This window comes from Macrobrachium nipponense, chromosome 39, assembly GCF_015104395.2.
Source record: "Macrobrachium nipponense isolate FS-2020 chromosome 39, ASM1510439v2, whole genome shotgun sequence".
NCBI classification, from domain to species: domain Eukaryota; kingdom Metazoa; phylum Arthropoda; class Malacostraca; order Decapoda; family Palaemonidae; genus Macrobrachium; species Macrobrachium nipponense.
In genome coordinates, this window is record NC_061099.1 from 42,829,802 (window position 1) to 42,855,634 (window position 25,833).

A 25,833-nucleotide genomic window follows, 5' to 3' on the forward strand; every position below is an offset into this window, starting at 1 on the left:
TTATATATCTGCCAGGTAAGTATGAACAAACTTAATTGTATTATAACAATACAGGTTTTGTTCATGAAACTTACCTGACAGATATATATATAGCTGAATCCCACCTTCGGATGGTGGGAAGAGACAGAATAGGATTTTTAGGAAACTAAATTAAGTTAGATGATATACATCTTGGTTCCTCACCTGTTAGCATAGCCGACTTCGTGATTACTGTCACCAAAGTCTGCTTCTGCTTTACTAGAGTTGCCAGCGAGGTAGAGACCTGTAATGCTGGTGCGCTCTAGATGATCTGTCAACGGGGGCGTGACCACAATGTGACTAGACCATATGACCATACTTCTGAGGGCAACGAAGCTAAAAACCACCACCTGACCTAACCTATCAAAGTTAGTTCCATAACTTCTAGGCTAAAGAAAAGGAACGCACCTCAAGCGACCAACCCTTCAAAGTTAAAAGCACACCTATCCCTTTTCTATAGGATAGGATACGTGTTGCTTCCTGCCCCCAATAATATATCTACGGATATGTATGGTCCTAGCGACTTACAGATCTCAAATGTCGTCTTCACATCCCGTCGGGAGTGTGAAGCGAACACAGAGTTGCTTTTGCTAAAGCGTGGCACTCAGGATGTTACTGAGTCATGCTCTGTTGAAATGCTTCTGAGGCCGCGCCTCACCTCTTGAGCATTCATATTAAGAAAAAATCTCAAATCTTTATGCAAACATAATGAATGAGACTTCTTAAAAGAACTTCTTGACTATAATGCCAGGGTGTTCTTGGACATGAACCCAGTCTGGTCTTTTTACGGAACACCGCAGATTGTCCGTTGACCTCGACTTTCTATAGTTTTATCAAGATAAAACTTGAGAGACCCGACAGGGCACAGGACTCTCTAATAAGCCTTTGCCCAATAATTTGTGCCAACCCTTGGTCTCCAAGCCTTCGGGTCAAGGGTTAGACAGGTTTTCGTTCTTACCAAGAACGGAAGGCTTAGAGGACAGACCGCATTATGTCCTTTAAAGCCAAAACCTCTGATGATGGCTAAAACCTCACTAACCCTCTTTGCCGTGGCTAGAGCGGTTAGAATGTTAGCCTTTCTGGTCACGTGTATTAAGTTCGCAGAAAGATAGGTTCGAAATGCTTTTGGCATCAGAAACTCAGACTAAAACGTCTAAGTTCCATGCCGGAACCTTCGATCCAGAGAATTTCAAGATCTCCACAGACCCTCAAAGATCGTGAAGTTTTGTTGTTTGACAGAACCGAATCTCTGAGCCTAGAGGCCATCAACAACATATTTGCATATTCTACAATAGTTAGGATTTCTAGCTTATCTCATACTTCAGACGGAAAGATAGAACCATAAAGAAATTCACAGAGGTCGAGGTGGAGGAACAGTCATTTTCCCTTCACTATCTCCAGAAACGGCCCCCTCCGATTGAACACTGAAAATAGGCAGCACTGCTTTGCCTGGGCAAGAGACTGCCATTGATCTTGAAGATCTTATCGCTTCTCGATAGTCTGAACGCCTTCAGACTCAGAGAGGAGAGATTAGATACTTCACTAAGTGACGATGTTAGATTACACCGATTCTCTCGGGAAGGGTCTTTGGACAATTCTCTCTGAATTACATGACCTCTGTGAATCCAACCTCTTAAAGGCCAACATGGTGGCGACTAATGCAAATCCTCTAGGATCACGAATAAGGGAACAACTTAAGAGGAAGCTCCTTCGTCTTCAATATTACGAAAAACTTAACGAAAGGACGCCCTCAGTCTCTCCTCAACTTTCGACATACTTCTAAGTGAGGATTACTCAAGACGTCAGTAGTTGCTGCCTTCGATCGAGAAGACCCGCACGGATGTGCACTAGTTTAACGAACCTCTTGAGGATTGTTATGTTCCGTGCCCAAGCCCATAACCAACTCTTTCTTCTTGAGCTATGAGAGAGCTGAGAAATTATCCGAGATGATTTGGACCACTCGATCAAAACTCACTCTTCGAGGAACTGGAGAGCCGACCAAATTGGCTTCCAATTCTTTTCAGACAATGTGCCAGGACATCTGTTCCTCTGTTCGGATGTCTGGACACCCTCTCGCTATCACCCGAGGTGATCCTCAAGCCGTTGAGAGAAAATTAGAATTATTACTAGATCTTTTATGTTATTCCAATTTCTCCGTGAGGAAAAACTGTAGAGGTTCTGAATTGCTGTTTATTCAGGGAAAACAAGCTTCTCCAGCGAGGAAATGGTCCCCAGCAAACTCATAATCCATTCCCTCACTCAGCCTGCTTCCTTCCCTAAATAAGGCTGCGCTTTGCATAAGCAGGAGAGCATTATTATAGTGCTATGCCGCGGTAGACTCGTACAGAATTCTGTTACAGTGCGGTAAAACCGCACCGAACAGGTATAAGAGATATCTTGTTGAAATTTTCTAAGTAAACGGAAGGCATGTTCATTCATGATTACTAGAAATTTCCTCAACCCGAGGCTAAAATCCATGATTGTAGGGCAGAGAGACGGCTAGTCAGCCATTCCCGCAGGGGAGAGAGACGTAACCAACCGCGCATGTCACAGAGCTAGCCGGTACTGCGTAGATCACAGTAACAGCAGCCTTGTTCATTCATCGTCTCGTACTATCTGCCTGAGTTGCCAGCTACTCCCTTTACGAAGGAATAGGTATGATATTATCGAGCAAAAGGAAACTCTCAGCAGGCATATTTAAACGAAACAGAATTCGCTAAATACAGAAGCTGAGTTGGTGTTGTCGTAACAATACCTTAAGAGTTGTTCTTACTCCGAAAACTCTTGGAAGGTTGAAGGGAGTGTCATTAAATACATTAGAACACAGTTCTTTCGGCTTCTATCCGTAGAGGTAAATACGATATGCGTATATGACTTGACCCATGCGTTAGCAAAATGATGCAAAGATAAACTACGTAAGTATTGTAGTAATTGACATCGAATTCTCTACTACATCTTTCCTCGACGAGGAAGAGAGAAAGAAAGGAAAACGACTGTCCACGTTCTAAAGAATGAGACTTTTTAAAAGAACTCCTTGACTCTTTGCCAAGACTCTTTGCCAAGAGAAGGGAGTAATATTTGAATAGAGATCATCAAGTGAGAACCGAGGATCGAAAAGGACCATTCAAGTTCTTATGATATTGGACATAAGACTTCCTGGATCTAGTCTACAAGTCTCTTTCTTACTCCCCGGATGAGCCTCTGAAAATGAATGAGAGCTCTTCCGAAATTTGTTAGAGAGAGTTTATCCGCTTAAACGACAAAAACGTTAAAATCTATGTCAATGAGAACTACCCCATTTATGAGGGGTCCCCCACTTAAATGACAAAACGTTTAGTATCTTGACAATGGGGAAAATGTCCTTACTTGACAAAACAATTAGCACTTTGCTCATAGGGAAAACCCTTTAACATGACCGAAAGTCACCCAGGAATCCGAGTATATAATCTTCCCGATTCTCAGAGAAATCGATGAAGAGGCAAGAGGGATCGAAGAAAATTCGGGTATGTCTCTCCGCTAACTCCGAATCCTTTTTTAAAATTTCTGTAAAGGAATGTCCTGTGGAGATTCCTGAAAAACCTCCTCTTGACGAGCGTTTAGAAAGCGTCAAGCGTCCCTAAGAAAACGTCCTGAACAGCAATAAGACGGCGTCTACAAGTCTTCTCTCGCTAAAGCGTCCTGCCGAGCTTCCACCGAAGCGTCCTGGAGAATGTCCACAAAAGCGTCCTGCCAAGCGTCTCATAAGCGTCCCGCTGAGGCGTTCCTCAAAGCGTCCTGCTTAGCGTCCTGAAAGCGTCCTGCTGAGCGTCCTCAAAAAAACGTCCTGCTTAGCTGCGAGTGTGTCTGAGCAGAGAACACCAAGTCTTCTGAACGACATTTCAGAGAGGATCTCGTTGAGCGCCCTGATGCATGCAAGGCCCGCCAAGAGGCGTCCTGGCGAGCGACCCTGCCAACATCTCATGTTATGAACGAAACCTCCGCGTTTTGCGTAGGACGTTGAATATTTTCAAGGGACATCCTCATGCGAGTCTCCATGGAGAGCCGCACGCTGCTCCTGAAGTGTGTGAACACTAAAGGAAGACGTACGGCTTTCGTCTTCAAGACGGGCCTTAAGACCTTCATACCTTCTTACAAAGACAGTGGCCGCCTGGTGCGGACAACTTGGCGGTCTTAGTAATGCAAAAGAACATCTCCAGAAACGCACTCAGCAAAGGAACGCCGAGCGTCCGAAAGACACCCTCGCAAGGTGCTTGCCGAGTGTCCTTGAGAAAGTCTCTACTTATAGGACGTCGAGCACCTCCAAAAGCTTCCTCACATCTAAACTTGCCCTTCTTATGCCGAACCAGAGACATAAGTTGTTTGACTGTGCAAAGCAGCTTGCCGGACGTCAAACTTATCATCTTGCTTTTTCGCAAGTAAAGCGAACGTTACATAACGTATACGGAGCGCCATGAGGAGAGGAGACAAATACTGAGTTGCTCCTCCAAAAGGTGTAATCAAGAACAGGTCCTTGATTACCATATTCATGTTTGGAATGCTAAGCGAGGTTGAAAACAGCGCTAACTTCATGAGAGTTCACTCGCAGGAGGCTCAAATCACTCTTCTGGCAAGATGAATGAGCCTCCTTAATTAATGTCCCTTAGAAAAAGAGCCAGTGCATTCTTCGCAAAAGGGTAAATGTGGTCTCCTCCTGAGCACCATAAATTACCCGAAGGACCTCTTACTTCCTTCGTTTATGTAAATAAAATTTGAGAGCCCTTACAGACCTTACAGACCTTACATCTTGTTCGGGTTGCCCCAGGTCCCTCAGTGTGAGGCACCTCTAATGTCTACCAGAGAGTTGCTAGTACATCTTCCGGTATATTTTGCATCTTCCAATCTTGGATGGTCTGGGATGCAGTTTAGATATTTGTCGAGCTTATTCTTAAACACTCTACGCTCACTCCTGATATATTCCTCAGATGAGCTGGCAACGCATTGAATAGACGCTGCATTATCGATGCTGGTGCGTAGTGGATTAATGTCCTGTGTGCTTTCCTTATTTTTCCTGGTATAGTTTTGGGCACTATTAATCTACCTCTGCTTGCTCTTTCTGATATTTTTAGTTCCATGATATTTTCTGCTATTCCTTCTATCTGTTTCCATGCCTGAATTTATCATGTAGCGTTCTCTCTCTCCTTTCTAGACTATATAATTTTAAGAATTGTAGTCTTTCCCAGTAGTCTAGGTCCTTAACTTCTTCTATTCTAGCTGTAAAGGACCTTTGTACACTCTCTATTTGTGCAATATCCTTTGATAGTGTGGGTACCATATCATATTGCAATATTCAAGTGGACTACGAACATATGTTTTATAAAGCATAATCATGTGTTTCGCTTTTCTTGTTTTGAAGTGCCGTAACAACATTCCCATTTTGCTTTACATTTTGCCAACAGAGTTGCTATTTGATCATTGCATAACATGTTCCTATTCATCATCACACCAAGGTCTTTAACTGCTTCCTTATTTGTGATGGTCCTCATTATTAGGTCCCTTATATCATATAGCTTCTTTCTCTGTCTCCATAATTTATTGATTCAAATTTATCAGAGTTAAATACCATCATTACCTATTTACCTCTGAGCCCAATCATATACTTTGTTAAGGTCTCTTTGTAGAGCGTTCCTATCTTCATCACAAGTAATTTCTCTACTTATTCTTGTGTCATCTGCGAAACTACTCACTACCGAATCCTTAACATTATTGTCTAGTCTCAATCATAATAACAAACAGTATTGCAGCTAACACCGTACCTTGCGGCACACCGGATATTACCTTGGCTTCATCCGATTTCTCGTCGTTTGCAATAACTATCTGTTTTCTGTTGTGTAAAAATTCTTTTAACCATCTTCCTACTTTATCCACGATATTGTGTTTTTTCTAATTTTCTTCGCCAAATATATTATGGTCTACTTTTATCCAAAAGCTTTTGCAAACAAAGTCTAAATAAACCACATCTGTTTCATTTCCGCTTTTCATATTTTTGAATATGTTTTCACGGTGGACTAACAGGTTGTTTGTGTACTTTTTCCGGGTACGAAACCATGTTGTCCTTTATTAAACAAATTATTTTTTATTAAATGTTTCATAATATTTTTCTTCATTACCCTTTCATACACTTTCATAATATGTGATGTTAGACTCACAGGCCTATAATTACTTGCCTCTAGTCTTGATCCACTTTTGAAAGTAGGGGTAATATATGCTAATTTGTGCTCATCATATATCTTGCCTGTATCTACACTTTGTCTTAATAATATTGCAAGTGGCTTTGCGATAGAATGAACTACTTTCTTTAACAAAATAGCAGGAATTCCATCAGCCCTGCAGCAGCTCCATTTTTAATTCATTAATAGCCTGCACAATATCAGCTTCATTAATATCTATGTCAGCTAAATATTCACTATTTTCATCCCTTACTTCTATATCATTATCTCATTATTCTATTCTAGAATTACTCTCTTATATCGTTCTGCCAGTATGTTGCAAATTTCCTTTTTTTCATTCGTAATCTCCCTTCAATTCTCAGAGGGCCTATTTCTATTCTTCTTTTATTCATCTTCTTCGCATATGAGTATAATAGTTTGGGGTTTTGCTTGATATTTAATAGGGTTTTTCTTCCAAGTCCCGTTTTTCATTTTCTTTTGATTGTATAATCTTTTGTTCTGCATTTTCTATCTTACTTTTTAGTTCTATAACTTTCCATGCATTTTTTTCTTTTGCAAGACCTTTTTTCCACTTTCTGATTTTCTGGAACAAGATCCTTCTGTCTCTTGGTATGCATGAATGATGTTTACTTTTCTTCTTCGGTATATATTTTTCCACTATTATCTCCAATATTTATATAATATCTCCGTATTTTACCCTTATGTCATCATCTTACGAAAATGTTATCCAATCTTTGTTTAATTCTTCATTAATTTCTGACCATTTTATATTTTTACTGTAGAAGTTGTATTTTTCCATATCCTTCCCACTTTTTCATTTCTTGCTTATCTCTATTTTCACTTGCTTTGGAATGAACTGTTAATTCTATGACATTATGGTCTGAAATACTCGCATTATAAACTATTATTTCTTTAACATAATTCATCTCGTTCACAAATACTAGGTCTAAAGTATTTTCCTTTCTTGTTGGCAGGTGATTTATTTGTTGAATGTTGTATTCTAGTAGCATATCTAATAGCTTTTCAAATTGCCTCTTATCTTCTGCACTACTATACTCTCTTTTTTATATGTATAAGTACAACCACAATCTCCTATTCGTTCTTTCCATTCTACGAAAGGAAAGTTTGAAGTCACCAGATAGGAGAATAGTCCAGTCCTTGTGATTTCTACATATATCATCCAATTTTTCAATTATTAAGTCAAACTCTTTAGTATTAGGAGGTCTATATATTACTATGTTCATCAATTTTTTCAGATTCAAATTCTACCGCTATTAGTTCACATTCTGAGTTACTATATTTGCTCATATATTTTTTTTCCTTGTTTTTTGTCTTCCCATATATTGCGGTTCCCCCTTGATTCCTATTTTTTCTATCTGATCTATAAGTTTGGAACCCTTTTATTTGATCATCATTCCAGTCTCTTGGGAATACCAGGTTTCACTTATATTCATTATATCTATTTTCTTTTCATTTTGGTTAGTTCTTCTAAGTACTCTATTTTTCTTTTTTGAGTTACTCGTAACTAAACCCTGCGCATTCATCACTATGATGGTTTGCGTTTTGTCTCCTTCATTTAATACTGATAGTAATAGGATTTTCCCATGTCTCTTTCCTGTTCTGGTATGTTGTTCTTTTTTTCATTTCCAGAAATTCTGACATTAAAAAATCCAACTTTTCCATAATATTTGATCTTCCTTCATCATAATTATTAATTTTGTGTCTGAATCTGCAATTTTCTCCGTTTCTGCAATATCCTCTTGCATAATAAATACAGTTATTATCTCTTGAGTAGAATTTCGGAGCTGATGCTTTGAAATTTTTTTGCTGACACCTCTGCATATCTCATTGGTGGTTTGCTTTTCTCTTTTACCTGATATTCTTGATTTCTCTCTTTATTTGTTTCTTTCTTATTTTGGATTTTATTACTTGGTTGGTTATTTATTTGATTATGATTCATGGCTACAGGGTGCATATATTTGCATTTTTTGTCGAACTTACATTTTTTCCTTTTCTTCTTTTAGGTTTTTTTACATATTTTTGGATGCAGATCTCTGCAATCATCCCCATATCCATCTAAGTATGCACATTACCATATATTTTCATAGTTTTGACATATCTTAGGATGTTTGTAGTAACATCTTTCTCCAAATCTGCAATTCCCTCTTTTCAAAAGGTTGCAGATTTTGTCTTTCTTGTCTATTGCCTCTTTCCCGTCATTGTATAGATCTGGGTAGAGCCTCTTCGGGATTTGCTTTTCTGTTGTCATATCGTAATTTATTTCTTCGTATGTATGCTGCTTTATTGCCTCATAATGTAGTATCAATGAGTATCTCTGCATCCATACTTTATCTTGTTCTTTGTTTTCCTTATTTTTTTCTGTCATTTCACATTTTTTGTTTACTTTTCTTCCGTTTTCCTCTTCTTCTTTTCTTTTTCTTCTTCTTCTTCCTCTTCTCTTCTTCTTCATCCTCAACTATTTGTACATTCAATCTTGATTTAATAACATTGTCTATCCATGATAGACATGTTGAACAAAAAATTCTTGTATCTTTTCTCAAATCTTGTATTACCTCAGCACACTGTGGATGGGTCGAATGTTGGCATGCAGCACATTTTCTGATTAGGTTTTGTGGATTGACTATGCTATACCAAACCTTACACAGTTTGCATGCTTTTGGCATTCTTTGTCCTAATGCATCAATTAGTATATTCACAAGATTCACCTTATTCATTTTCTTTGTCGGAATATGTTGGTTTATGTATATTTTCTTTATGAGTCTCTTGACCACTTGGATTTTATTTGGAACTTCTTCAATTATTTTCAAGATGTTTTCATTAGATTTGTTCCAGTTTGAAGGATTATATCCTTCTAATATATCTATGAATGCTTTTGTATCTTTTTGGTTAGGACTGTTGCTGATTTCATAGATGATGCCAAATGCCCTTATTCCCTTCCTGCTACCTCATCGTATTGCGAATCTGCTAAACACGCCAAAATTACGCCATTCTTTTCCCGCAGTTGGAACTTACTGCCATCTTGTTCTGATTTATAGTATTACACTTGATAAACTAACTTAGAAGACGCATTTATCCTACTATTTTCACACTAATCTTATCACCGATAGTTCACGCAACACTTCTAGATATTTCTCAAATTCTAGTCGTATGTTAAACTTGTGATATCTGTTGATTATGTGACTTCACGCGGGTACGTCTCACCAAGCAAGATGGCTACTACTGACAGGGCACAGGACTCTTTCATCCTCTCGTGACGAGAGAGAGGACGTGAAGCGTCCACTTCTCTAAAGCTTCTTAAGGGGGCGCGAGTCCTTCCGAGAGCTCCAACCCCTGTGTGGGGAGGACGCCTCGGAGGACGAGAAGCAATCCTTCAAGATTCGTGCACGTGCTCGATCTTCGGCAGCCTGGGAAGCGACAACAGGACCTGCCGAAAAGGAAGCCAGATCAGCGTGAAAAACCCGTAACCCTCCTTCGGCTTTTTGACATGCCCTCTCCCTGGTTTCCTGGGGGTCCGACAGAGGTCTACGCCTAGAGGGGTTATGGGGCCGATCTGACGTTCCCTCCTGACGAGAGAGAGGACGTGAAGCGTCCTCTTCTCTAAAGCTTCTTAGAGGGCGCGAGTCCTTCCGAGAGCTCCAACCCTTGCGCGGGGAGGACGCCTCGGGGGACGAGAAGCAATCCTTCAAGATTCGTGCACGTGCACGATCTTTAGCAGCCTGGGAAGCGTCAACAGGTCCTGCCGAAGGGACGCCAGATCGGTGGGGGGCCCCCGTAACCCTCTTGCGGCTTTCGACATGCCCTCTCCCTGAGTCCTGGGAGTCCGACAGAGGTCCAGGCCTAGAGGCATTATGGGGCACTACACTTCACAACACTGATTGGAGAGCGAGCACTTTAGTCTAAGATTACTTGATGTAATCCTCTAGCAGACACTTCTTCTAGGCCCGTAAATCATACCACAGGGTTAGGCAAAATAAATTCTACAGGAGGTTAGAAGGTTCATTATTTCTAACTTCTGTTTACTGTGGAGGAAAACTCCTGATTCTAACACGCTCTAAAATGCGTACATGAATCCTACTTCTTCCGTAATCAGTCACACATTACACTAATTACATTGATCTTTATGCAAAGAAAACATGTAAACGTCATATATACTAAGCGAGTGTCTACCGAAAGTTCCGGTAGCCTCACCTTACCCCATGCAGACAACAAAGTCTGAAACTAGGCTAACTAGCTTCAGACATCATATGCAATGAAAAAATTTAACTTATGATAGCGTATGCCTAGCCACAAATCCAAGTCAATAATCGAAAGAATAATTAGGATACTAAGCGGCTAATGAAGTTTCAAAAATCCTAGGCGGAGGTCTGTAAACAGTGTTTACCGACCGGCGACAGAAAAAATATGAATAGAAAATGGGAGTGGTTCCTGATATCCGCCTCCCAGCGGCGGGAGTGGGTACTACCACCTGGCCGCCCACTGCGTGTGCCGCGAATTTTGAAGTTCTGTCGGACTTCAGAGAATGCAGCTATATATATATATATATCTGTCAGGTAAGTTTCATGAACAAATTATATCTTAATGAAATCACTGAAGATTGCCACATTAAACTATAAAAGAATGAAACAAAAACAACTCAACATTTGGGTACTGATGAGAAGAAAAGCTGAAAGGACAGTCCGAGGAACATTCTGAATTTTGGTCACATTCTCAGAGCAACCACAAATGCAAATGAAAACCTTCATTTCACTGAGTAAATTGACCCACCTTTGCTTGGCAGAAATGAATAGAGAAAAAGAAGTGCTTAAGCTTTTAAGTAATGTTACTGACACACAATCTTCCATCTGACTTGCCTTTTAACAGAAATATACGAACATACAAATCACTATAAAATATTCTCTGACTTTTCAGTCTCCATAATTCTGAGCATAAGTATGAATTAATTCTACAAATCCAAACATGAAAACCACTTCATTAAATTACTTACCTACCATTGCTGCCTGCTGCCGAAGAGGAATGGATGCCTCCCTTGGTCACTTGTATCATATTTTCTACTATAAGGACTAGCAAATTTGACCTGAAAAAGAACAGAGTACTTCAGAATACACATCTATTAAATATACTGTACTGCATATTTTCATCAGCAACATTTTAGAGATAATGAGAATAATGTTTTAGGTTAACCTTGCAAATTCACAATACATTAAGTTCATAGGATTTTTACTAGAAGATAAATATAAGATGGAATAATTTCCTAATCAAAATTTTAAATTATAATTACCAAAACTACACCAAATACCTAATTTTAATAATAACATTTGACATAATTTCCAAATACTATACCTGTCTTTGAAGTTTTCAAGGGTAGGAATTGCTGGATCATGGTCTCCAAGTGAAGCCTGTAAATACTGAAGAAAGCTGAGGGGCTGAACAGACTGCTCCCCATCCACAACCTATCAAAGAATAAAGTGTATTTATAAGATAAACTTCATGTTTTTCCTAAATAAATCCACTGTCTTGGCTAACACTAAGCTTCAGTTAAGAATGTAGAATAAAAAGCTTCACTATAAATCTAATAGAAAAAATCATTCATAAACAAGAATCATGTTGTCTATTCTCCATCACATTTTCTACATACCTGAACATGAGAGCAAAGCCAAGCTGCAACACATATTGGCAGACAGCATGAATGATATCGAAGACGATCAATAAGCTCTTTGACCTGCTGGACAGGCAAAGCTCCATGTTGTGCTGCAGTAACGACTTCCTTTAGTGCTACCCCAGCCATCTGGCACACATCACTCCAGCGAACCATGCTGTAACCAGTCAAAATTATAATAATGGTCATTACATAAATAAACAAGGTTAATCAACAAGTATTTAATATTATAGTTCTCAAGAGAGAGAGAGTGAGAATTTGGAAGTAAGAAATATAGGAAGTTTGATCTATAATTAAAAATTAGTTTTTCCACATCAAACAATAAATGTTTGGCTCTCAAATTTCAACCAACTTAGATTGACACTCACATTTAAAATCTATCTGGCAACCACAGTACATTAAACTTTTTTACATAACATTTTACAAAATGGGGGTTGGATCAGGGGAAAAACAATATTCATGGGCTTATCCATTCCCAGAGGTTTTGAGAACTAAACAGGGGATGTAATACATTCAAAAGTGGAGGGGTCAGTACTAATCTATGGAAATTACTAAAATACATCCATAACATTCCTATGGCTCTCCCTTATAAACTGGCTCATATGAACCAATTATGGCCTTTTTGAGATTTTCCAGCAGCAAGACCTAGCTTATTGAAGTGCTTGGGGTAAATGGATATCCAGGCTAGATCAGTATAAGAGCATAGGGATTTTATTCTATTATCTTCTTTAGCCTCCCAAACATGAGTACCTGCTTGCCCACAGAAGCTGACTGGCTCCCAAAGTATTTTTATATAAGACACTGAACCATAAATTCTCAAAAACATGTAAATACAGAATACTTACTTGTATTTCATTTCAATTTCTGATATATTAACCTGTCTGATGAAATCCTCAACAGCACTTTGATCAGTATGGGCCGATATGAGTGGTGCTTTAACTTTCCCCAACTCTGGCATGTTGTCTCGCATCCATTGTTCTATGAAGGTCTCACACTTCTCAGATACCACAACCTACAACAATGTTTATCTCCTCTTAAAGCCACCGCATTATTTCCATTTATACAAAATAAATTCAAAATTATTCATAACAAAGAATTTGATGTTTCTTATGCAATTGTGGCAGATGACTGTAAAACCAAAAAGAATGTAATCAACTAATGGTGTAAGGAAGGACACATTCAACCTAAAGACAATATGGTTACACTTTACAAATACGTAGTAAACAAAATAAAAATTCATGAGCACCCTTATATGTTAGTGTAAGATTGTGTTTGAGAACCAATACAATTTATTTGAAAGGAACAAAGATTATCAATTAATCTAGCATGAAAATTGTAAAGACAGTATGCCTTCAAGGTCATTTTTGTATACATACCTAAATTGGATTTACCACTTGACAATAATAAAAAATTCAAAAAAAAAAAAATTCTTGTAAAAAAACAGATTGGGGAAAAAATGTTTTTTTTTGTAGGACAGTTGCTTACATTGCTAAGTGCTGCCATTCAAAGTGGGTGACTGCTTATGTACTTGGTTAATGCAACTGCCTACATAGTTATATGAAAACTCACCCAACTCTGAGAGTGACAGATCTTTCTTAAGTGGGAAAAGAACCTTATAATATTCATACTCCTTATATAGTGCAGAGTAGATTTACCCTACTGGTATACAGGAATACTTTAAACAAAAAGAACTAAATAAAAATCCTACAGACAGTGAGAACAGTAATTTCAAAAGAAATATTAAAGATAGTTAAATAGGAAACCTAGGATGATCAAGTATCCATAAATTTTGCAAAGATATTCCCATCAGTCAAACAATACTCTGCTGTAAGGAAGTCTCAGACAGAAAAATATAGAACATTCATCACTTATTAAAAAGCTCAAAAACAGCTACTCACATCTATTCCATAGATCTGAACAATATGGCAGAGAAGTAAAAATGAGATGTCAAACATCTGGGCTCGGCTGACTGCCATTTTAGGAGTTTCACCAGGTTGTGGATCCTGCCAAAGTGTCCATCATTTATCCAAGGGAAAGCAATAATTATTAGATATCACAGCAAATTTAAGGATGCTTTACAAAGATATCTTTTTATTTGACAACTGCATAATTGAATATATAAATATGATTTTGAAGATGCATGCTCTTCCTAAAACATTTCTAATTCTGGTGTTAGTATACAGCCCTTAACTTAAACAAAAAGTAACCATTACAAATGGATACATTTTTAGTTAAAAACATTATTCCATACATAATGAATTTCTAAAATGTAATTTTTTTCATTACAAACTCATCACCCATAACCACTGCAAAACGACTAATTTTTAATAAATTTGTTTTTTTCATAGCTAACAAACCTTTGGTCTTAACATTGGGATAAATCTTCTCGTGCCTGCTGGAAACCAGTTAAAACAAACAAAGAAAGATTTTATAGCAGGTGGTTGGGTCCTAGGCCTGGCCTAGATTAGGATAAAATATTTCTCCATAGTATTCTGCTAGCCTAAGTGTTGGAATTCTCAGCCTAGCCTGCTGGTTTGAGATTATGTATTTTTGGGCATAATCTTCAAATTCCCAGATGTTCTGCTTCTTGATTCTACAAGATTTTCCCATTCTTTAATCTTTATTCTACAAGATTTTCCCATTCTTTAAGAAGTTGCTTTGGGTGGGGTTAGGTTCAATTCCTAGCTTAACCTTCCTATGCATACAAGTAACCAAATCAGTAATGTAACTCATATTCTGGTGGTCTTATGTAATACCTATAGCGCATCACATGAGATGCACTGAAAGCACTAACCCCCTAAGGGGCAGATGGAATGAGGCTCAATATTCAAGAGTGACATAAACCCACACACACTGTCATGCCCATGACCATTGCAGTGGTCTACCTTTCTTACAGAACTGTAAGGCACTATCATTTGTACAATGGTTGAAATAGACCAAAATACAAGCCAAAGTAACCAATCTAAAGAGGGTGAAGTAACTTTGACAGCAGCTGCCATTTCCACACAAGCAAAATGAAATGCAGATGTGTTCACAGCAATGCAGTCAAAGAAATCAAAGTTGTGTATCTTACAAAATTTTTTCATTAAAAAAAATTCAAGCTGTTAAATTCAAATACTAAGAATGAGCTATGTTCTTTCATCTTGCATCTTGGCCTTCTTGGATATATTGCAATAATAAATAAAGAATAAAGCTTGAGGGTTCCATAAAAGCTCTCTGAATTAGAAAATCTAGAGTAATTCTCATTATTTCTCCATTGTCATTGAGCTTTGGGGTTGTTGCTATCGATGGAAGGGCAAAGAAATTCATCCAGGACGTCCTAGTAAGCACCAAAGAATCCTTTAGGACTGTCAGTCTGTTGAGATCAGGCTATGCACCAATGGTAAAGCTTTTAAGTAAAGTTTTCCTTCATTCAACCACATCAGATACTCAATCTCTAAGGGTAAGATGATAACTGTCCAAAATCAATCTTGTTAAACTTCATAGTATAAATATTTAATCATGTTAATCTTCAAGCCAGTACAACACCAAAGAGAGTTTGATAGAGAGTAATTTGAACAGGAAAACTAAGACCTTGGAAATTCAGATGAATCAACAGGGAAGTGAGTGGATGCAATTTTAAAAATCCCCAAAAAACCATATCGTAGCCAGGATCAAAGGGACACTGCTAACAACTTTTCATACTACCTGCATTGTGCTACTTGAGGGGCACTGCAGGCAAAGAACTATCATGTCATACTACTAGATGCATGATGATTAAACCTATCAATGACATTTCTATCCCCATCTGGTGGAGTAACTTAGAACTCTTCAATAACTGTGGATATGCAATCAACACTACAAACTACAGCATGGCTATCAAGGCCCCTGACCATTATATACAAAACAATACAGGATTTAATTTCAAATTCTTTATAAACATCAGTAAATGGTACAAATGGAAAGAAGCAATACTTATTCTCTTCAAGTCTTTCAGGAACTACTATGAGATTCAGGGTCTCTGTAACACGGTTTTTTGGACTTTGCTCCTTGTCAAAGCATCGGATGTAGCTGAAAGTTGACATGTATATTTTACAACCACACACAAATTTTGTCAGCATTATCAATAACCTAAACCCGATACAGGCAGTCCCCGGGTTACGACGAGGGTTCCGTTCTTGAGACGCGTCGTAAGCCGAAAATCGTCGTAAGCCGGAACGACGCTTGGAAATATGTCTTAAACTAATAAAAAGTTATAAAACCTTCTTGTAATCCTTTGGTTACACTACATGTTGTTTCCTGTAGTTTTATGTACAACCTGGAGTTATTTTCATAAAAGAATGCTGGTTCTTGAAGGTAAAAACTATTGTAATCCTCTGGTGACACTACATTCTTGAAGTTTTATGTACAACCTGGAGTGATTTTGCAAAATCTTGAGGGCTACAAGAACAGCTGATTACTATTTACGTATCATATAGACTAATTAAAGTAAATGTATCTTTAAATAGGCTTATATATTAGTATCAACAAAACATTTCCTGCCATGAGTCAGAGGCCGTTTAATGAAACGAACACTTCTCTGTCCTATCTGTTCAGAAAATAAACGTTACGTCAATCCCCGAGAGCCATTGTTGCCAAAGCGTCTCTCTCTCTCTCTCTCTCTCTCTCTCTGATCAAATTACATTGGAAAACTTGACATACGATTGCCCTAATATACGAATGTTTTGAGATACAACAGAAAATTTGCGAAAATACAAGCTTTGATATACAACGAAATATTTGAGATACGATTTTGCGATGAGTGTTAGTTGTATAGGCGACCGATAAATGGCGTTCAGTCTGTTTGTTTGTTGGTGCTGCATGTTAACACGTTCGTTGTTTAGTTCGTTGTATTTGCGCCTATTTTTCGTGTTATTTTGTCTATTTTATTATTAACCATGGGTCTCAAAGCTAAAGACAAAGCAGGTGATAAGAAAAAAACCCAAGAAAATGATTTCGATGGAAGCAAACATGAAATTATAGCAAAGCATGAACGTGGCGTTCGTATCGTTGATTTGGAAAACGAGTATGGTCGAAATCCTTCTACAATATCCACGATCATCAAGCAGAAGGAAGCTATAAAAACCCCCGAGACCATTGTTGCCAAAGCGTCTCTCTCTCTCTCTCTCTCTCTCTCTCTCTCTCTATCTCTCCTCTCCCTCTCTCTCTCTCTATGATCAAATTACGTACTGGATAATGTCTCTCTTTGGATACTTCGATTTTGCCAAATATTGAGGGCTACACGAACAGTTGATTACTATTTACGTATCATATAGACTAATTAAAGTAAACGTATCTTTAAATAGGCTTATTATTAGTATCACAAAACATTTACTGGCATGAGTCAGAGGCCGTTTAACGAAACAACGAACACTTCTCTGTCCTTAACTCGGAGCGTCGGAAGACGCCTCTCCTCTTCTTCTCTCTTCTCTCTACTCTCTCTCTCTCTCTCTCGTCTCTCTATCTTCTCTTCTTTCCTCTCCTCTTCTCCTCTCTCCTCTCTCTCTCTCTCTCTCTGATCAAATTACTGGATAATGTCTCTCTTTGGATACTTGGAATTTGCGTTGTAATCTAACCAGAAACTTCGTTTTGTTTAGTTATTACTGGAAACCAAGCCAATGATTTTTTTCATTATTTGCGCTTTTGGACTGTTATATGTAAACTAGTTATGTATTCATTCGCTCGAAACTAGTTCCGCATATGAGGCGTCACTAAAAAACATAGAAAAATACAACATAAAAAGTGTCGAAAATCATCATAATCTCAAAATTTTTGTTGTAATCTAACCAGAAACTTTATTTTATTATATACTGTGCTAAACTATAAAGGATTTTTATCATAGTATGCGTTTTTTAAAAGCGTCGTTAACTCGGAGCGTCGGAAGCGTCAGCGTCGTAACCTCGGAACAAGCGTCGTAACCCAGGACGGATTTTTCCATTGAATATTTAAGAAAAAGCGTCGTAACCTCGGAACGTCGTAAGCCGGAACCAGTCGTAACCCGGGGACCGCCTGTAGTTTTAATTTTTATAGAGTAAAAATGATCTAGCCGACGCCATGGCCAATGATTACGAGCCAAGAGTCGAAAACATTCATTACGTAAGCAAGGTAAACAAACACCTTTTGACTAAAAGTTGCCCCGCCCATCCACCAGACAGAAATGCCATCGGCTCTGAAACCCAAAGACTTTATGAATGGCGGAACGATACATAGAGTGTGGTGGGGTATCAGTGCTAGCGTAGTAATACTACTGTAGCAGTAGTGCCGCAACACGTATAGCAGTAATATACTTGAATTAAACGTTTAGAACAACTGCTGGGATCCTTAAAGATCATTTAGCACTTCTTTCAAGTACTCGAGAAATTAGTTTTTATAGCCAGAAGTTAAATTTTCTAATCCAACAATGCCCATGGTAGCCTTCAGTGTTATCCTGAATTATAACGAGGCAAAAGTGGGTGGAGCCTCATGAAGTCACCATTCTGACGATAATTATTAGTGAAGGTTTAAAGCCAATATACGGTACCGGCTATTTTTTTTCAGTAGATAGGTAGATAGCCAATAAATAAAAATTGCTTGACATTGGATATAGCAGTTATCAAATCAAGCTTGTCTACTATGTTTTTGGTAATTACCAACTATTCCCTACATCTTGTCAATCTGATTGTGACCTATAAAGTAGACTGTATTTTCTTTGGAAACTTATTTTGGGAGTTAGACTAATAATCGAAGTGTTTTTTGTATTTATTAACATATTTTGTTGGTTTGTTCATTAGGACAATTATCAGTGGGGAGGTTCCAGAGTTCATAAAGGTGTACTGCTTTGCTTGTATTTAAATTTGTATGTCATTGTTGCCAGAGGTTTAGCCTTCGTTACGTATAGCCAATCATCCATCGAGAAAGAGGGAAAAAATTATGTCATAAGTTACGTAACGAGTGCGTTCGAAACCTTTTCTCCGAGTAAGTTGGCCCGTCTTCAAAAAAGGTCACTTTTACATTATAAGTACCAAATTTATTCAACCTACGTAGTGCAGAATACACTCAAAATTTATGTGTTGATATAATATGTATTCTGAATAAGCGTTATATTTATGAAATGCACAGATAAAAAGTTATTGCGAAAAAACCGTGTTACAGAGGCCCTGAATCTCATAGTAGTAGCTATGTAATAACTGTTCATCAATGTTATACAATCCATTTACTTTTCTGTCCCTTAAACAATATGGGTCATTATTGCCATACTTTTGTCGTCCAGTTTCTCTTAAGAACAGATTCTTCCCTTAATTTTTATATGCAATGTATCATTTTTACTGGTTTGGTTCTTTCACTTCTATTACTTTCTTTTCCAGGAAATGAAAACTTGAAAATATGATATTGTAATGATACAATTAAGTTTGTTCATACTTACCTGGCAGATATATATATAGCTGATAATTTCCGACGACCGACAGAATTTAAAACTTACGACACACGTAAGGCGGGTATCAGGAACCATTCCCATTTTCTATTCATAATTTTTATTTCCACTGTCTCCTGAGGGGAGGTGGGCGGGTAATTAATTATATATATCTGCCAGGTAAGTATGAACAAACTTAATTGTATCATTACAATATCATTTTGTTCATGCAACTTACCTGTCAGATATATATATAGCTGAATCCCACCTTTGGTGGTGGGAGAGACAGAATAGAGGATTTAGGAAACACATATACTATGCAGATATTTGATATCTTGGTTCCTTACCTGTTAGCATAGCTGGCTTCGTGATTACTGCCACGTAAGTCTGCTTGTGCTACTAGAGTTGCCAGCAAGGTAGAGACCTATGAAGCTGGTGCACTCCAGATGATCTGTCAACAGGGGCGAGACCACGACGTGACTAGACCATGGACCATACTAATGAGGGCAACGAGACAAAAATACCACCACCTGGCTTAGTTTACCAAAGGTATCCCACTTAACTAAGCTAATGGAAGGGAGACCCGCCCCAGGCGGTCACCCCACAACCATAAAACACAAGTTAAAAACCCCCCTAATCCCTAAAGGATAGGATGAGTGTTACCTCCTGCCCCCAAAACAGTGTCTGCAGCAATGTATGGTCCGAGGAGAAGCAATTTTCGTATGTCACTTTCACCTCCCAGCAGGTAGTGTGAAGCGAACACCGAATTGCTTCTCCAAAATGTGGCATTCAAAATATCTTTGCGCGCCATATTTTTGTGAAACGCTACCGAAGTAGCAATAGCTCTCACCTCGTGAGCTTTCACTTTCAGAAGCTTCAAATCACTATCACTGCAATTATCATGAGCTTCTTTAATCGTACTTCTGATGAAGAACGCCAGTGCGTTTTTCGACATAGGAAGATCAGGCTTCCTCACTGAACACCACAAATTGTCAGACGAACCTCTGCAAGCTTTAGTTCTCTGCAGATAGAACTTTAGAGCCCTGACAGGACACAGGAATCTCTCACGTTCATTTCCCACTATTTCTGACAACCCTTTGATTTCAAAGGTCCTCGGCCACGGGTTGGAAGGATTCTCGTTCTTTGCTAAGAACGTGGGACTTAAAGAACAAATCGCATTACTGTCTGAAAACCCAATCTGCTTGCTAATGGCCTGGATTTCGTTAACCCTCTTTGCCGTCGCCAGAGCAGTTAGGAAGATCGTTTTCTTCGTCAGATTCCTGATAGAAACTGAATGAAGCCCGGTTTCGAAGTGACTCGACATCAAAAATTTGAGCACCACATCCAAGTTCCACGAGGGTACTTTAGGCTGGATGACCTTCTTAGTCTCGAAAGATCTAATGAGATCATGAATGTCTCTATTATTAGTCAAATCGAGTCCTCTGTGCCTGAAGACTACAGAAAGCACGCTCCTGTAGCCTTTAATAGTTGGAACAGCCAACTTCACTTCCTCTCTCAGATAAAGAAGGAAGTCAGCTATCTGGCTCACAGAGGTTGTGGTGGAGGAAATGCCCTTCTTCCTGCACCAGGATCTGAAGACAGCCCACTTCGATTGGTACAGAGCGATTGAGGAGGGCCTCCTTGCGGTGGCAATTGCTTTCGCCACAGGTCTTGAAAAACCCCTCGCTCTGGCCAACTTCTTGATAGTCTGAACGCAGTCAGACTCAGAGCGGGGAGGTTTTTGTGGTACCTCTCGAAGTGGGGCTGTCTGAGTAGATCTTTCCTTAAGGGCAGAGTCCTCGGAAAGTCTACCAGGAAGGACATCACCTCTGTGAACCAGTCGGCTGCCGGCCAGAAGGGGGCGATGAGTGTCATCCTCGCTCCTTCCGATGCCGCGAACTTCCTCATCACTTCCCCGAGGATCTTGAGTGGGGGAAAAGCGTATATGTCTAGACCCGACCAACTCCAAAGTAGGGCGTCTACTGCTATCTGCTCCCGGGTCCAGAACTGGGGAGCAATACAGCTGAAGTCTTTTCGTCCTGGAAGTTGCGAAGACATCCACCTGCGGACAACCCCACAGGTCCCACAGCGACTGGCAAACCTCTTGGTGAAGGGTCCACTCTGTCGGCAACAGCTGTCCTCGTCGACTGAGAAGGTCCGCTCGGAACATTCTGTACTCCTGACACGAACCTTGTCAGGATAGTGACTTCTTGCGCTTTCGCCCATAAAAGGAGTTCCTTTGCGATGGCAAACAGAGAAGGCGAGTGAGTTCCCCCTTGATTTCTTAGGTATGCCAGTGCTGTGGTGTTGTCCGAGTTGATCTGAATGACTTTGCCGGATATTTCTTCCTGAAAGAACCTGAGAGCCAGGTAAATCGCTGACAGCTCTTTCAGATTGATGTGCCAGGGCACCTGTTCCCCTCTCCAGGTGCCCGACACTTCTTTCCCTCCTAGTGTTGCTCCCCAACCCGTGGACGACGCGTCGGAAAACAACACTAGGTCGGGGTTCCGAAGTTTGAGGGAGAGCCCTTCTGCGAGCTTCCGTGGATCTGACCACCAACTTAGGTGATCCTTCACCTCTCTCGTTAAACACAAGATCGCCTCCAGATCTTGTTTGTTCTTCCAACTGTTGGCTAGGAAGAATTGAAGAGGTCTGAGGTGCAGCCTTCCCAGAGAAACAAACTTCTCCAGTGAGGAAATGGTCCCCAGCAAACTCATCCATTCCCTCACCGAGCATGTTTCCTTCCCCAGAAAGGTCGCCACTTTTTCCAAGCATTGAAGTTGTCGCCCCTGGACGGAAAAGCCCGAAAAGCCACTGAGTCCATCTGAATCCCCAGATAGACTAAAGATTGAGAAGGAGTCAAATGCGACTTTCGAGGTTTACCAGAAGACCCAGGGACTTCGCTAACGACATGGTCGTGTGCAGGTCCTCCAGACACCGGTTCCGCGATGAAGCTCGAATAAGCCAGTCGTCTAGGTAGAGAGAGATCCTTATATTCTCCAGATGAAGCAGCCTTGCCACATTCTTCATCAGAATGGTGAAAACCATCGGCGCTGTGGTCAGACCGAAGCAAAGTGCCCTGAATTGGAATACCTTCCCCTTCAGGACAAATCGCAGGTATTTCCTTGATTGGGGATGGATGGGGACGTGAAAATACGCGTCTTGGAGGTCTAGTGAGACCATCCAATCCCCCGGTCTCAAAGCTGACAGCACAGATTGAGGCGTCTCCATCTTGAATTTCTTCTTTATGACGAAGAGGTTTAGGCTGCTGACATCGAGGACGGGACGCCACCCCCCCGAATGTTTCGGCACCAGGAACAGACGGTTGTAAAATCCTGGAGATTCCAGGTCGAAGACCTGTTCCACCGCTTGCTTCTCGATCATTTGTTCCAGCAGATCGAAAAGCACTTTCTGTTTCTCTCTCGATAAGAGGGAGACCAAATCCTTTGGTGTTTGTGGATAGCGGGGGTGACTTCAAGAACGGGATCCTGTACCCTTTCCTCACAACATCTAGTGACCAAGGGTCGGCATCTCTCTCTTCCCAGGCTTTCGCGAACAGAAGAAGAAGCCTGGCTCCTACCGGCGTCTGAAGGACTTCCAAATCACTTCCTACTCTTTGACGGAGCAGGGGTTTTTCCTCTGGAAGAGCCTCTTCCTCGGGAGGCTGTTTTCGAGGAAGATCCAGCACAAAAGGGCTTCGGTTTCTTGGTAAACGAAACTCCAGAAGATGAAGCAGCTGCTGGTCTTCTAGAAGACTGAGCCAGAAGATCTTGCGTTGCCTTCTCCTGAAGGCTCGATGCTATGTCCTTAACCTTAGTCTGGGGGAAGAGATGGTCTGAAAACGGAGCGAAAAGCAAGTCGCCGCCTTTTGCGCTGGAGAGACGGATTTGGCTGTGAAGTTACAGAAGAGTGCTCTCTTCTTGAGAATCCCCGAGCTAAAGTGAGTAGCCAACTCCTCAGAACCATCCCTGACGGCCTTGTCCATACAAGAAAGTACACTGGACAGCTCCCCCAGACTAATAGTATCAGAACTCCTTGACCTGGCATCCAAAACTCCAAGACACCAGTCGAGAAAGTTGAAGACCTCTAGAGTCCTGAAGAGGCCTTTGAGATGGAAGTCGAACTCGTTATGGGTCCAAGTGACTTTTGATGAAGACAGAAGGGCTCTTCTGGAGGCGTCCACGATGCTCCCGAAATCACCCTGAGCAGAGGCTGGTAGTTTAACACCTACGTCCTCTCCCGTCTCATACCACATGCCTCCCTTACCGCAGAGTCTTGATGGCGGTAAAGCCAAAGAGGACTTTCCTGAGGCTTTCCTCTTCTCCATCCACTCATGGACTTTCCGGAACGCTTGCTTCGTGGAAAGCGACTTCTTCATTTTAACGAACCCCGATGCCTTCGATGCTTTAAAAGAAGAAAATTGAGAAGGGGGAGTACGAGGGGCTTCCGGTTGGAAAGTTTCTCCAAACTCCGACTGCAGAAGACGCATCAAAACTTTATAGTCTGATGAGACAGGAACTGGCTGCTGCTCTTCCTCTGCTTCGACTAAATTATCGCTAACTCCTTCCTCAGAAACTGGAGAAGTAGGAGGAAACTCTGAAGAAAAATGACTAACAGGTAGGGTTCCTTCTTCCACCTGAACTTGCGTTGGTGAGGAACTGGCGTCCACCAGTGCGCGCTTGGCGTCCGAATCCACACGTTTGGCGCCGACAGGTGCGCGCTCGACATCTACAAAAACACGCCTGGCGTCCACTGGCGCACACCGAGCGTCCACTAGTGCACGCTTGGCGTCCGCTGGCGCGCGCCGAGCGGCCGCCAGCACGCGGCTGCCGTCCACTGGTGCACGTTTATCAACAACAGGTGCGCGTTTAGCGGCAACGGAAAGCGCGCTCCACTTGCACAGAAGCGCGCTCGGCGTCCACCGCTCGCTTGCGAACATTCGAAGACTTGCGAGCGGGAGATATCTCATCCTGAGAGCGAGAAACGAACTTCTCACCTCCTCTAGAGAGCTGCTGGGAGCAGAACGAACTCTAGAGGAGACTCGAACGAAGAGAGAGGCGAGCGAGGAGAAAGAGAAGGTCTTGACTTCTTCACAGGAAGCTTCTCATCCTTTCTACGACGCGGAAGAGACTCTCTAGAAGCAAGAGCGTCCTGAAGTTGCTGCTGCAGTGACTGAATCATCCTCTTGGTTGGCGAAACTTCCAGCTCCGGGGAGGGACTGATCCTGTGAGCAGGAGAGCGGCGAGGGGACGCCTCCCCTCCTCCTCCCAGGTACGGCCTCCTCCCGAGCTCTAGAGCGACTGTATCGCTCGCACGAACTACCCGAATCCAAGTCCGAAGACTCTCTACGCCTTTTCTGCGGCGGAAAAGCAGCGAACGCACTGTCAGGAGAAGATCGCAGATTCGGAGAACTATGACGTGAAGCGTCAACAACACGCGCCGTCCTTTTCAGCGGACGGGAAGCACCGTGAGAACTCCACCCTTTACGTGGGGATGAAGCCTCCGATGACGAAAAACACTCCTTGAGGAGACGTGCACGCGCACGCTCCCTGGCAGTCTGGGGATTTTCATCAGTAACTGCCGAAGGCACGCCAGATCGGTGGGGGTTCCTTGTAACCCTCCTTCGGCTTTCGACATGCTCCCTCCCCAGGTCCTGGGAGTCAAGCAGAGGTCCAGGCCTAGAGGCGAAACGAGGCCGATCTGACGCACCCTCCACTACACAAGGGGTATCACTGCACTTCTGCACATCACTTTTGCTCTCAAGAGCCAACACTTTCGATTCTAAATTACGAATAGACTCCAAAATTAAGGACAAAGTATTACTCTCTACTGACACTGCTTCAGGGCCCGGAGGCAACACTACAGGGTTAGGAGCATTAACAGAAGGAGGGTTAACAGGAGAAACATTAATTTCTTGCACACCTGAAACACTCCTGGAGGAAGACCTCCTTAACCTATCCTTTTCAAGTTTCCTAAGATAGGTATCATACGCCTTCCACTCAGAATCTGTTAATCTTTCGCACTCCTTGCAACGGCTTTCATACACACATTCATGCTCCCTGCAACTCTTACATACCGTATGTGGGTCTACTGAAGCTTTCAGTAGCCTACCTCTACAATCAGTCCTAGAGCAAAATCTAGCGCTAGCTGTACTAGACCCTGACATATTATCCAAGAGAAATCCAAACCAAAATCAAATCAATCCACTAATAACGTGTGCCTAGCCACCGATCCAAGTCAATTAATCCAAAAAAGAACCAAAAGGGATACTCAAGTAGCAAAAAGTTTCCAAATCCAGACGGAGGTGCTGTAAACAGATGTTCACAACACCGGCGACAGAAAAATTATGAATAGAAAATGGGAATGGTTCCTGATACCCGCCTCCCAGCGGCGGGAATGGGTACTAACCACCTGACTCCCACTACGTGTGTCGTAAGTTTTAAATTCTGTCGGTCGTCGGAAATTATCAGCTATATATATCTGACAGGTAAGTTGCATGAACAAACTTATAAAATACCTCAACA

At 41.0% G+C, this 25,833-nt stretch overlaps 1 protein-coding gene across 1 annotated transcript in view; it reads right to left on the minus strand.

The window, feature by feature from the left end:
* Positions 1-25,833, minus strand: part of LOC135210320 (mediator of RNA polymerase II transcription subunit 24-like) — a 132,244-nt gene that overhangs the window by 48,667 nt on the left and 57,744 nt on the right. The window contains 5 exon segments of the mRNA XM_064243201.1: positions 11,230-11,319; positions 11,586-11,695; positions 11,881-12,058; positions 12,747-12,913; positions 13,800-13,904. Of these exon segments, the coding sequence (XP_064099271.1) occupies positions 11,230-11,319; positions 11,586-11,695; positions 11,881-12,058; positions 12,747-12,913; positions 13,800-13,904 (650 nt within the window).